At 35.0% G+C, this 14,270-nt stretch overlaps 2 protein-coding genes across 4 annotated transcripts in view; one reads left to right on the forward strand and one right to left on the reverse strand.

Moving 5' to 3' along the window:
• Nucleotides 1–14,270, forward strand: part of sif (still life) — a 35,828-nt gene that overhangs the window by 7,529 nt on the left and 14,029 nt on the right. For 2 of the 3 annotated variants that reach the window (XM_066402570.1, XM_066402571.1), the window contains exon 16: nt 11,470–11,615. In XM_066402570.1, the coding sequence (XP_066258667.1) occupies nt 11,470–11,615 (146 nt within the window). Of the gene's footprint in view, nt 1–6,840; nt 7,006–9,112; nt 9,522–9,580; nt 9,809–11,469; nt 11,616–14,270 lie in introns of those variants that run through there. The other variant, XM_066402572.1, reaches the window with a different exon arrangement.
• On the reverse strand, nt 11,640–12,680 carry LOC136417079 (carboxypeptidase N subunit 2-like). The gene has a single exon (XM_066402576.1). It carries the CDS (start codon nt 12,624–12,626, stop codon nt 11,706–11,708), a length of 921 nt encoding a protein of 306 aa, XP_066258673.1. The 5' UTR covers nt 12,627–12,680; the 3' UTR covers nt 11,640–11,705.

The raw sequence follows: 14,270 nt of genomic DNA on the forward strand, positions 1-14,270 counted from the left end.
ACTTACCCGGATTATTATTGAACCGATAAAATACCGGGGTGCAATTGAACAAATAAAGTGCTTCTGTTATTCGTATCTCAAAGTTGTTAATTAAGGATCTCCTTTGGTGATTTCCGTGTAAAGCTTGTAGTTCAAGTCGAAATATTGATATTGGCTTTGTAAGTGCTATTCGGGGTTTTCCCTGATAAGTGAAATATAATACGAGTGAAACAGGAGAAGGCAGTTGATGTTCGGACAAGTCAAGGAATTGTTAGACGCTCAGCGTCCAAAGTAGGTCGAGTTGACTTAATGCTCGTTGGAAGCTTTTTTCTTTAAATATTTTCACTACTTCGTTTCGTCCAGTTTTAAGAGGAAAAATATATTAGAACTATTATGTATGCTCAGTAGATCCTGCAGCCCCTAAAAAAATTTTAGCACATATTACTCAAATTCTGTTTTTCGTACCAAACTTATTTGAATCAGATGTTTAAAGTTCGAAAAAGGATTATACATATATCAGACTATCGTAATAATAACTAAACAAAACATTACCATTAAATACCTTGGAGGATGGTATATTTGAGAATACGCATGACTCATTAGAACAGTTGGCCCATAGAGCATGCGTATTTGCACTGTGATGCTTATACGCAGCTTATTACTTTTGATATGCGCACCCTGGGATTTGACGCACGATACATTTCTTTACTGAGCTATGACAAGCATTTCATTCAAGATGTTCTAATACGTAGCTGTATGGTGATCCACGTAAAATGGTTCACTACCTTATCTCACATACCGTAAGGTTCAGAAAAGAAAGTTTAATATAAAAGTTATTCAGGTTTTTATTAATTTTTATTTTTTGACATTTTCGAAGTTACAGATTGATCCAGAAAACCGTTGGGTGACAAAAATACATTTTTTTAAATGGAATACCTTATATTTTGTTACAGATACTAATTCTCTTTGTAACTGTAAGTATTTTTTGTTATTATAAAATTTGACATTTTTTTAGCAGTTTTTGAGTTAATTCAAGTTAAAATGAAATTGAATAAAAAATAAGTTTCTGAAAATTCTCAATCAATTCATATATTATTAAAATCATTGAATTGTTTGATAACTTATGCAGTTAAAAACGAAGGGTATTACTAGAAGATATTTTTAATTTTCGAGAAATTTTATACAGAGTGAAAAAAAATCAAAATTTTTCATATTGCATGTGCTTCAAACTCGAAATTTTTAAACGAGTCTTCTTGTATTTTTTTTTAATGGACTCTTTTTTGAATTCCCGTCCAAATGATATACATACTCGTATATGTATATATGTTTTATATCTAAATTGAAGAGATCTTACATACTGAGCTGATTAATATTATTAATCACTATTTTTTCTATTTAAATTATTAATTATGTATTTATCTGGTAACTTATTAGTAATGTATCAATCTAGAATGGAGTTAAAGAATAGAATGTTATCAATGTAAGTTAATTTCATGATGAACATGTAGTTAGTTATTTAAATAGAAAAAATGGTGGTTGATAATATTAATTAGTTAAGTATGTAAGATTTCTTTGCTGTAGCTATATAACATTTTAATATTATTTTATAGATAATTAATTAAAAGGGAGTTAAAAGAAGTATTCACTTTCAAAAAAAAAAATACAAAGTGTCCCATTAAAAAAAAATCGTGTTTGAGGCACTTGAAATGTGAAGTTTGATATATTTTTTCACACTCTATATAAAACTTCTCTAAATTAAAAATATGCTCTAGTCGGACCACCCTTTGTTTTTAACTGAACAAGTTTTCAAACCATTCAATGAGTACTTTGTGAATTCATTAAGAATTTTCAGAAGCTTTTCTTTCCTTCGACTTTTACTTTAAAGTGAATTAACTCAAAAACTGCTAAAAATGTTCATATTGTGTAATAACGAAAAATACTCATAATTACAAGCAGAATTGGTATCCGAACAAACTATAGGGTATTCCGTTTAAAAAAATGTATTTTTGACGCTCCACGGTTTTGTGGACCAGGCTGTAACTTCGAAAATATCAACAAAAAAAAATTCATAAAAACTGAATAACTTTTATATTGAAATTTCTTTTCTGAACCTTACGGTTTGTGAGATAAGGTAGTGGACCGTCTTAACTGGGCCACCCTGTACGTGAGCAGCAAAACTGCGTTTTGGTAAATGATTAATTAAAATGCTCATACGTTGTGCGTGATACCATGTTCCGTATGGTGTCGTTATGCATTGAATACGTTGATTTTCGAATAATTCTCACAAAGAGATGGTTTATGAGTTAATGCTGTCCTAATGATCGGAACCCTTTTGGTCATTGTTTACACGTGTCATTAATCAACTTCGGGCGATGAAAACTTTGGTAAAATTATTAATTTTTTATTTACAAATTTATCGCGCCATTGATAACTACTAATACGAAATTGTGACTTGCAGCCTTATTTTGTTCTACGGAGAGGTTTTATCTCTTTAATTTCATACTATTGCGCAGTAATTTAATAAGTTCCCAGTTCGTGAGCGAACTGAGGGTTGAACGATATAAATTTAGCCAATCTATAATCGTAAACACAATTGCTCCCGTGTATAGACCATTGTTTAAATTTATTGATCGATTACGCTATTAATTTTTGAACAATATTCGACGCTCTAAATTGAGATTGGAGGGCTGAGTGGGGGTAAGGGGTCTTCACCTTAACGTTTAATTTAATCCTTGCTCGTGGAACCTGCCTCGATGAAAACTAGGTCGATAATTTCAGCACCGGGGTCAAATTACTAACAAAGTGTTCGAGATTTTGAAACCAAACCGCCAACAGAATTAAACGTGAGTTAAACGAAACCGGAGCAGCGATTTTAGTTTCAGGTTAAGAGACTGATGTGGGATGAGAATTTTGAAACTTCTCATCCTCGTGAGGATTACGTAGAAATTAAAATAAAATATATTAAAATAATTTCGGAGTTGAGTAACTCGATACCTCAATTTATTGCCTGCATCTGGCAGCTTTTGCGAACGAGACTTGCTCATTCTTAACCACCTGAATTTCTATTTAAACCCCAAATTGAATATTCTTGTGAAAGACATATGTGTATTTTTGTAAAACATAAATATTGGTTTCATCTTTTTACACTTATCGGAAGACAGAGGTAGCACTAGGAACAAGGAGGTTTTTGACCCTTCAAACCGACTACGGACTGATATGCATCACGCGTGAAATTTTCCCCGCATTAAAACGAGATTTTATCCTTATACGAGTACCAAAATTCTTTCTGAATATCCTAATCTCCGTCATGAGCGTCAGCTGAAGACTTATGTACAATCACTAAAAAGCGCTTCCTTCAAGAAATTTACGTGGTCTCAGGTAAGGGTTCAAGGCAGTGTGCGAAATTTTAGTCCTAGTCATTAATATAACAATTTTTGAATATACTCCTTCAGGAAAATATTTCTGGTCTATCACGACAACCAATAATTTATCTTACGAATCCGCGAACAGGTAAAATATTCGAATGAAATCAGCAATTACAGATAAGTGTGCATAATAAAGCTTTAAAGCGCGCGTAATAATATTATGTAAAAGTAGTAATAACGCCGTGATTGGTGTGGTATATGTAGAGTGGAATAACAATTGTCTGATTGGTGAATTACTGCAAAAATGTTTGACGAAGACCGACAAGTCATATTGAATTTGACCGGAGATTTTTAAATTTGACCGTCAATTTCAATAACGACAGAAGTAGTTTTTACTTATTTTATGCTATATCTCAGACAAAGACGATAGAGCTCCTACTAGCAAAGACATTTTTTTTGCTTTAAAAAAAACCACGAACCCATATACAAGGTGTGTCTGAACATAATGCATTGAACATAGCATACTATACAAGGTTGTCCAATTGCTATGGGCCACTATTCCTATCTTCTACACCGTAAACGTTAAAAGTTCGTTTAAATTAAACAAAAGTTGTCAAATTTGAAGACAAATTAAGAGAGGCACTTTGGCCAAAATTTGTTCGGTTTCGGAAATATTGGGACAAAACGAAATTTTGCCGAAAACATGTTTCGTTGTCTTATATTTTTAGGTTTGTCTTTTGCTCTAATTCCAAAATTCTAATTTAGAACAAAATAAATTAGGTACCTTTGTTGAAATAAGAAATTAAATGAACGATCAAGGTTATTTTTGAATTGAATCCAGGTTCGTATTTAAAAAATTGAAGTTAGTGTTGACATCTCAGAAATTAAAAGTGCTATTTTTTAAAACTTAATATTAGTGTGTAGAGCTTTAAAATCCAATAAAGTGTTGTAAGAAAAATGTTTTTCGAGAACCCCCAGTTTTCGGTTTATTTACAAAAAACGTTTTTGGAAACATTTCGTTTTTTCCCATTACTACCGAAATCGAATAAATTTTGGCAACAGTGCCTTGAGATCTTCAATTGTCATTAAATTTGACAACTTTTGTTTAATTTAACCGAACTTGGAACGTTTACGGTTTAGAAGATAGCAATAGCGGCCCATAGCAATTGAACTACCCTATGTACACATATATAAATTTATATAATAAAATTGTTGGAGATTTAGATTTTCTACAAGAGTACCTTTTTTATGTAAAAATCTTCAAACCTAATATTTTTCCTATAAAATCGTCAATAAAGTTAGGTACAAAAAAGTGTAGATACTTTTTAAGCACTACCCCCCTGTATTACCTGTCTCTGGAAAAATTTGACAATTTATTTATAGAGATTCAGAAAGAGCAAAAAAAGTCATGATAAAGTACAAAATTTCATTAATTCATCTCGAAACGTTTCGAAAAAATTAATAAAAAACCATCCTCAGGAGCCAACCTTTCACACCCTGTATGTCGAAAATGAAGCGCCTTTCGATATATGTTTATATAAAGTTTTCGTCATATTTTGGGACCTAGAATATGTAGTTGAATTTATGGCACTATGTTCAGGGACACCTTGTACATACATCGAGCGTGAATTTTTTCCCGCATTAAAATACGGTTCGACCCTGCTGGATACCTCAGGACTCGTTATATTAGCCAATTGAAGAATTTAATGTCAATGAAGAGCACAGTTTTGAAGAATTTCATATAGGCCCAGGTGAGTGTCATTGGGCAGCTAGCGAAATCGGAAAGTCAGTAGAACAACAGTTATTGAATATGTTCCCTCAGGAATAATGTTTACGCTAAACGAGGACAGTAGTAAAGTATAATATACTTAGTAATAGAATAATTGCTTGCTCGTTAACTCGAAAACATTGGAAAATATGTAAAGAGCTAACAGACTGTTCCACAATTACTCAAAAGTCAGGGACGCACTACACAAAATTTTTACAGCTAGAAAAATATTTTTATTACTATTTAAAATTATTTTTTAAAATGTTTTAAGATACTACGCCACTGATTTTAATAAAAGCTAAAAGCACGCATTTTGTTTCCTACACTGTGAAATCCATCATTCAATTATTTAAAAATGAGGGGCGCTCTAAAGAGCATTTCTCTAATTAAAAAAATACCACTTTTTAAAACTAGGCTTTTCTTCCTATTGAAACCTTACCCTACTCATGTTAACTAATCTTAATACAAGGTAAAAGGACTGAGATTGTGTGAAGTCGTGAGTAATTACTCAAAAGCTAGCGACGTGCTGGGGAATTTACGACTAGTGGAGGTTAAAATTTATTTTTACACTAAAGAACTAGTTGATTCAGATTTGTTTCCATAACAAATTTCTTGAAGTTTTCGCGAATTTTTTAGAATCATTTTAGAAATCTGACAGCTTTGATTTTTCAGGTTTAGAGATATATTAGAACTTCGACAAAATTATCTATTATATTAAAACTTTGACTTTGTAGATTGATTTTCAAACAAAAACCGAACAAATCGAGGTCACAAATGTAATATTTTCAAACGGATTTTTCTCTCGTTCCTTTACGTAAGCTGAAGTTATACAGGCATTCAGAAACGATTCGTTTTCTTTTTAAACTCAACTATGTTAAAAATAAACCAAGTTAGTGTGTTAGTGCATGGGCGAATTTTACAGTTCAGAGCAAAGCTGCGCTTCTGGAAAGAACCAATTGAAAATTATGTTGGAACTAGAAAATCTAAAGCGGAACATTTTTTTTATACCCCAGATAGCTGGTCACGAGTCTATTTCAAGAGGATTTTGGTGTCGAACAAAGAAATCAAATTTTCGTAAAGCACGTGCCCAAGAATAGTAAAAGTTTGCCTATATACCTACCTACCTTTGAGCATCTTTTAAACCATTTAACCAACTATCTGAATTGCTTGTACACGAAAACAGAACCGTGCCTAATTTAGGCATTGCTTAATATGTGTCATTATTAAGTTAAATTTTATCTTGCGATAAGCTTACATTGATTTTCAAGACATTCGAAAAGACCGTTGATATCATTAAAACTAGCTACCATTAGGAGTTGTTTTGGATAAAAATGTTGAAAATCTTTATCGAAGACCTGAATGCGGACCTGCTTTGTTCCATTCCAGTAATTTTTCTTTGACGAAACCACTATGAAAAAAAGACTTTTGTGTGAAATGTAAATGGGTATTATGTTGACGAAGTCTATCCCTGTCAGAGTGGCGAAGGTTAGCTTTAATGCGCTGTTTTACCAAGTTCCAAGTATGCCCGGATCATTTTGTATTGTTTCTCACATACCTACTCCGTCCCTGTCTTCCATTTCCTTCCGTCCTTCGGCAGGAACCGTATCGATCTCGTCCCGATAATAGTGCGAAACCCGGACACTGTGGCACGAACGGCGCTGTCCCCATTTTCCCGCATCATCCCCTTTCTTTCCAGTTTGACGTCATCATCCCCTATGCGAATATTCCTTTGCGATTGTCGCTCAGTCGAACTCGTAGAGTGCATCATTCTACGAGAGTGATCAAACCGCAGTGCCTAAACAGAAAAATCGATTAATAAACAATGGCCTAAATTTGAGGATCAAGACTTCGGTTTTTGTATTAGTTGGATCGTCGTGTACGTGCCTGGATTCGGTTTGCATCACGATTGTTTTCCTCTGTTGTAGTCATATAGAAGTTGTCATAGCGAGTTTTTTCCCCTTAGCTGAGTTTTTAGTGATGAAGTTAGAAATGGGAACTGGAATAATTATATGTTTATCGATGCGATGCGATTTGTTGTGGAAAATACATGAAGAGTCTTACACTGTACGGTTTTAACTTAGCACGAAAATAGTTTAGTTGAATTGGTATCGTGACGAACTCATAAAGACGCTCGTATAGTTACCATGACAACCGATTGATGATTAGAGTTGTTAAGAAAAGGTGAAAGCGAGTCTCTAACTGATGGGCACGCGTAAGAAAATTTCAATATGTGTTTCCTGTTCATAAATATCCTAGTTAAGTGATGATTGTTCAGTTCTAGAGAACAATAGTGTGGGTTGTTTTTTCAAATTTTCTTTGTGTTTGGTTCCGTTTGAGTTGATGTGCGATGGTAGAACAAAGCGACGGGCCCTATGAGTCAGCAACGATATAAGTACCCTCTGTTACCATTTTATTCAATGTGCACTCATCAAATAGGTAAAACAAATAAGACATTTAGGCAAAAATGCCCAAAATTATCCTGAAATTTGCTAGATTGCGACCAACTAAAAACACTGAAAATAGTCTCCCAAATTGCTCGGTTAGAATCAATAAAAATTACTGCAAATTACAGCCAAATCTCTCCTAAAAATCTGCCATTTCGAGAGAGCTAAATTTGAAAATGATATTCAAATTTATCGTAAAACGACTCAACTCGGGTGCTCATTACATGCGGGTACACTGTTGCCTTTTGCTCAGGGCCAAACATCCGTTACCTTCAGTAAATTAACTAATAATTCGCTTTTAATAATTCCTTATCCGAAACCATCGTTGCTTACCATTTAGCGCCAAACTCCCTTGTGTACATAGAGCGCAATTAATGTCGATTTCGAGGTCCAAAAATTGTGCAAAAATTCAGGTCTCATCAGATTCAAAAATCACCCACAAGCAGTTGAAGTTTTTGGCGCCAGCAGTTACCCTGGTGCCAATAAATCATACATATCTAAATCCTACGTAAACCTCTTTTACTGGCGCCAAAATTCAGTCGCTATTGCAGCATGCATGGTTAATTGGCTGCATTTACCATTCTTAATAGCACGAATTATTGGCGCCAGTTTAGTGGCGTTTCAAAACACGTAAAAGCACTGGAACTAGCCAACTGATGCCAATGATTCATATATAAGCATATCCTCTTTAATGCGGTCGTCCCAAGCTTAAACAGAGTAAGCAATAATTAGGTAGAAACATTAAAATAGTTTATAAACTTTGGTGGAAAAATGCCCCCTGTCCGAGCTAGCCACTTCAAGGTGACGACGTTACTTAAAAATCGCTTAACTCGTAATAACCAGGAACGTACTATGAACACTCTGTCTTTGGAGAATAAAATATAAATTGGATGTTCGCCAAGCACTGTCCAAGAAGGAACATTGAAAGCACTGAAAATCAGTATACAGTAAAATAATGGACACACCGAAATTATTCGGGGATTTTCTTGTTGTCGTTGGTTCCTGATTTGATTTATATGGCTACTGAGCTTTAGCTATTATGGACCGGATAAGACGGATATTTGTCAGTGAAATTGTTTGAAAGTAAGACACTTTTTGACGCAGAATAGCAAAAAACTGTTACCACCACTGCAGCTACATTTTAATAAAAATTGATTTATTTTATTAAAATAACATTTTGTCGCAGCTGTTATCGTTTATGATCCGCTGTTATAGGCAGTGTTCGTGAGAGAACTCTAATTCTGTGTATAGGTACCATTACTTCTTAATGAGAGAAAATTTGGGCAAGATACAATAACCTCACAGCACATTAATAACTTGGCCCTTAACCTACTTGCCCTGAAGGAATAATCCATACTTTACTCTTGACATTATGGCGAGGATGAATGTGAAGTGAAACCACAATCCCGAAGGCGGCCCCCTTGAAATATAGACTCTTTCATGTATTCCCATCCACAAAGCGCACCTTTCCGCAAGTCCAGCTTTATCATTCATCAAACGAGGATCGTTGTGAAGTGATGATGACTTATGTACTATGTTTATATAATGTTATGTAGATATACAAAATCTCCCGATTTCTCCTAATCTCCATCGTTGTATTAAATCGACACGTCGACAATCATCAGGAAAGGAATATAATAAATGTTAACGTTCGCCTTAAATAGGCCATTTTCTTCGGGGAAATGGAACGTCGAAGCGCGAATTCCAGTTTTAATACGGTTTTCATTGTTGTCGGAGTGATAGTGAAAGGGTTGCGAAGCATTAAAAACAAAGTCCCTTTGCGCCCTCAAAATGCCGGAAAACATGTCGCTTGCTAAACGCAGACGTCGCAAAACCGTCCATTTCGGCGACAACTTCTTGCTCCAAGTGTGCGCGAACACGAATTTTTGCCTGCAGCCTTACGGGGAAATGGAGGCGAACGTTCAAAAATTCTTCAACTTTATCGAAAGCGTATTGAGCACTTGGGTAAGATCAGTTTCAGTCTACCTCATTCCCTCGGTCTCGTGCCCTATGCAACGATGTAGGTTACCGAGGAGGGCCTCACATCCCAGGGGGATTTCAGCGAGATGGACGAAAGGGAGGCGGAGAAACGCAGGCACAAGAAGAAAATCAAAAAGAAAACGATATATCGTTTGGCAAGAGAAGTGACCAAGTTGAATAAACCCACGGTAGTTGGCAACATGAGATATCGCCACGTGCACTGGAACGAAAAACAGGATGCCGAACGATGTAATGCTTTGTTTCTGTTGAAGGTAGATATCGTCATCTATTAAAGAGTATGTGCTTCGATTCAGTTTCGTTTTTTATTTTGTTCCTCATCCCATTTTTCATCAACGTTCACCGTCATTCCTTTTTCTGTTGTATGGGTAAAGCGTCAAGTTATGTTACACGCGGTATGACAAACAATTCGGCGAGACGAGGAGGTATTTTCAATCTCTTAGATCCAAAAGTGGATCGATATTGGAAAGTGTATGCGGCAATGCATTGTTTGTTTTAGGTACCTTTAATCCACATACTCTGATAACATTCTCATGTACAAGGTGGTCTAAATTCGAGGCGTATCATTGGGATTTCGGAAAATTTAAGAGATACCAGGTCGCTTAAATTGGGACAAAGTTGCACAATTTAGCGCCCAAGAAAATGCCATTTCGAACTCGGAAAAATTCCGAATACCCCCGGAAATGTCCAAAAAAAGCCGAAATTTTGCTATATTGTTTTTATTTTTTGAAAAGATATTTCAAATCAAATGTCACTTCATCATTACCACTTTTTCGTCCCTACAAGATGGCGTTGTGAAATTTGAAATCCGACGTTTCGTTTTTGAGCCACCATCATTAACTTCATTTTTTTAATACAGACCTGGATTTTTTATCTTTTCTTTTATTGCTTTTTGCCCTTTTGAGAACAATTACGTATAACAACCACCAAAAAAAGTAGTAGATATGATAAAAATACCCTCTTAAAAAGTGCGTATACTTATTAATCTCCCATGTATGGTTTTTAGCATAACTTTCTCTTCACCAGTTTTCTGCTCACGTAATAGATGTTTTTAATCAATTTTAAAACATGAAATAAATAATATAAATAATGTTTTATAAAATATAGCCAACAAATAGAACTGATGAATATTTAAAAAAAACTCATATCTGGGCAAGCGAGTGGCTATGGATTGATTTCGTTTTTACTTTTCTTTGAATAATTAAACAATTGTAAAATTGTCGTTCTATCAAATCTACTCAGTGAATCAAAAGTTGATATTAATTATTATTAAAGTAAAATAAAATGTTCTCATCACTTGAAAAGCGTGATATGATAAACATCTATTACACGTGTAATAGAGATGCTCAATTATCTTCAGAGCGCTATTTACAAGAATAAAAAACTTTAAAAATTATTTAAATTACGGATCTAATTAAATTATATAAAACGGAATGCTAACAATTTAAAAGTTTCCATTTTTGGTAAATAAATGCAAATTAATATGCGAAGAGGTCTTAAAAAAAGTGGTAGTAACGAAGTAATGTTTGTTTTTGACGATCTCTTCAAATAAAGTCAGGATAAAATAAAAATGATGTAGCAGAATTTCGGTTTTTTCTAGATATCTATGGGAGTATTTGGAATTTTTCCCGATTCAAAGTGGCATTTCTTTGGGCACTAACTTGTGCATTTAACCGACCTCGTATCTCTTATAGTTTCGGAAATCTCAACGATACACTTGGCATTTAAACCACCCTGTACGTATAAACAATACGGGGAAATATCCCACGGGAACCGGATACCAATACCGGAAATATCTACAGAGCGTCCCGAAACCAGGTTGCATAATTTTAATATTACATCCTACGACCGAAATCGATACATGACATGCTGCATAGAAGAATATTGGAATTCTTATTGGTCAATTTGGTTTCAGATCTCTGATGATGATCGAATGTCCTTGACTACTGCAGTGTCGGACGAGGATGAAGGCGAGAGCGTAATGAATTCCCCATACAAAGCCAAACAGACTGGTACCGCCGCTGCTTCATTCAACTGTACAGGGGCTGTCAGAAAGGCTGGGTAAGAAATACAATAACAACCCTCTAAATAAGAGCATGTCTGAATTATTAATATTTAGTAAGCACTGTAAAACATATTTACGTCTATAAACTAACATTTAGTGGTATCATTCTTTGGTAAAATTAAATTAATATTCTGCACTAAGGGGGACATCTTCTGGAACTCTACGTTCTTGCGCATTTTTCTCCTCAAATCGTGCAAACAATGGCACTCCAGCGGGTTACCAGTCAAATTCAGAGTTTTGATCTTGCTTAGCCCGTTTTCCATAAATTCCTTAGGCAGACAAGTGATGTTATTTTGAGAGAGGTCCACGAGCTCAGCTTTAACGAGCCTAATCAGCAACTGAGCGTTGCCGAGCTGGTTGTGATCCAGGTGCACTTCGTGGAACTGTTTCACATCGAAGGCCGACTTATGAACTTCAGTGATCTGGTTGTAGCTGAGCAGCACCGTTAGAACGTTGTGTTTCACGTTCTTTAACGTGCCCTCTGACAGCTTCTTTATCAGATTGTGCTTCATGGAAATCATCTTTAGCTTAGGACACTCTACGAAGGTGAAGTTGAAGATAGCGATTTTATTGTTGTCCAAATTCAAGAGTTCTAAAGCAGTCAAGAAGTCGAAGGCGGTGGGGTCGATGAGCTCTATGTTGTTGGAGGATAAATTCAGATGTTTGGTTGTGAGATTGGCAAAGGTCAGCCCATTAATTGCTCTGATGTTGTTATTTACAATGCTCAAATTCTGCACTGACTTTGGCAGGGCCTCTAAGGATTTATTTGTTACGGTTTTGAGCCCAATACCATCGACTATGAGCACAGTAAGATTAGTGGCGCATGTTAATGGTCGCAGATCTAGCTCCTCCGTGTATTTCTTCACTCGGACTCCCTCAGCTTCACATAACGTCAGACTTTCAGAAGCGTTTTTCGTAGGATCTAGCACCCACTGCTCAAAATCATCACTATTCACTTCACAGTTTGCACCAACCACCAATAACAGGGTCAATGTTAACCACAACATTTTTCTTCCGGTAATCTTGGAACAACGTTTTTGTCCAGAGGCTGCTCAGGTTTAACTAATTTAATCGACAAGAGTTGTAGAAGTTTTAAGTAACGGGAAGTGGATTATGATTCAATTTATGTTGTTATTATTATAATCGTTTTATTTATTTGCCCTGTGGCGTGCCTTAATGAAATAATAACTGTGCAAAATTAAACCGAGGAAGTTCGTTTTTCCGTTTTTTGGTCGCGAAGGGGGTTTTCAGGTCGTCGTCCAAGAGCATTGGTCCCAATAAGTCTGTTCTATAGAGTGGAACAGCCAAATTGCATCTTTCGACATATGCGAAAAAAATGCCGAAATACATCAATTTTAGATTCTAAAATTATATTCTGTAACGTAAAAATTTCATTTTTAAATTCAACCGCCTTTGTGTGACAATTTCAATAGCAAAATTTTTAAATTGGAAGTATGGGTTTGTGATAACTCATTTAAAAGGTATTTTCATTTTCTATTCAAAATTGCTAGGGTTTTAAACTTTATTTGAAAGAATAATCATGTAAAAAATGTTGAAAAAAGTCATGTAATTGACGAAGTTCTCTACAACAAACTAAAAACTTATTAATTAATGTCACTTCATTATTAATGATGTAATAAAATCACATAATAAATCAATCTTAATACACCCCGACTTAACTTTTCCAAATCGGTGGATAGGGAAGCGAGAATCGCTAACATGGCCAGCACGATCACCTGATCTTAGTCCATTAAATTTGTTTTTATGGGGACATGTGAAGAGTGTGGTTTACAAAACTAAACCACGTAATTTAGCCAACTTAAAAAGAAGAATAACGCTTGCGATTAGATGGGTTACGTCTCAGACGTTGATTAATGTTAGAAGACATTTTTAGTTACGGTTAGGATACTGTCAAGAGGTTCGAGGGATGCATTTTGGACATCTCACAGAAGATTGGGATTCATTTATTTTACTATTTTATTACATAATCAATAACGAAATGGTATTAGTTCTTAAGTTTTAAGTTTATTGTAGAGAATGCTGTCAATTATATGAATTTATTTTTCTCTATTATTCTTTGCAATAAAGTTTAAAATCATAGCAGTTTTAAATAGACAATGAGAAAAACTTTTAATTGAGCTATCACAAACCCATGCTTCCAATTTAAAAAGTTTGGGCTTGCAATTGTTACGTGAAGGGGGTTTCGGTATTTTTTTCACATATATCGAAATATGCAGATATTGAATTTATTCCATTTGACTGTTCCACCCTATATTTCGGTTGTCCACGACCCCTAAATTCAGCTTAATTTACAGCTCTAGTGATTTAGAACACCATTAAATATCGATATTAGTTTGAGAAGGGTCTGAGTGCGAGAGCGACGAAACTCGTAATATGAGAAATATAAGTAAACCATCAGGGGTTTCGCTGGAACGCTTCTATAAAATATCCTATGGGCATGTTTACATCACACCTGTGGCCTCGCTATTGTCTTAAGTTCTGAGAAATTACAATACAATTACTTTAATGTATGGATGAAGCTAATGATCCAGCCCAGCCACGCTGGGCTTATTGAAATTAATGGATTTTTCTTCTTATATCCTTTGTGCTGCAATAAAACCGCGTCACACAAAACTACCTCCGTATTTACT

This window comes from Euwallacea similis, chromosome 26, assembly GCF_039881205.1.
Source record: "Euwallacea similis isolate ESF13 chromosome 26, ESF131.1, whole genome shotgun sequence".
Taxonomy (NCBI): Eukaryota; Metazoa; Arthropoda; class Insecta; order Coleoptera; family Curculionidae; genus Euwallacea; species Euwallacea similis.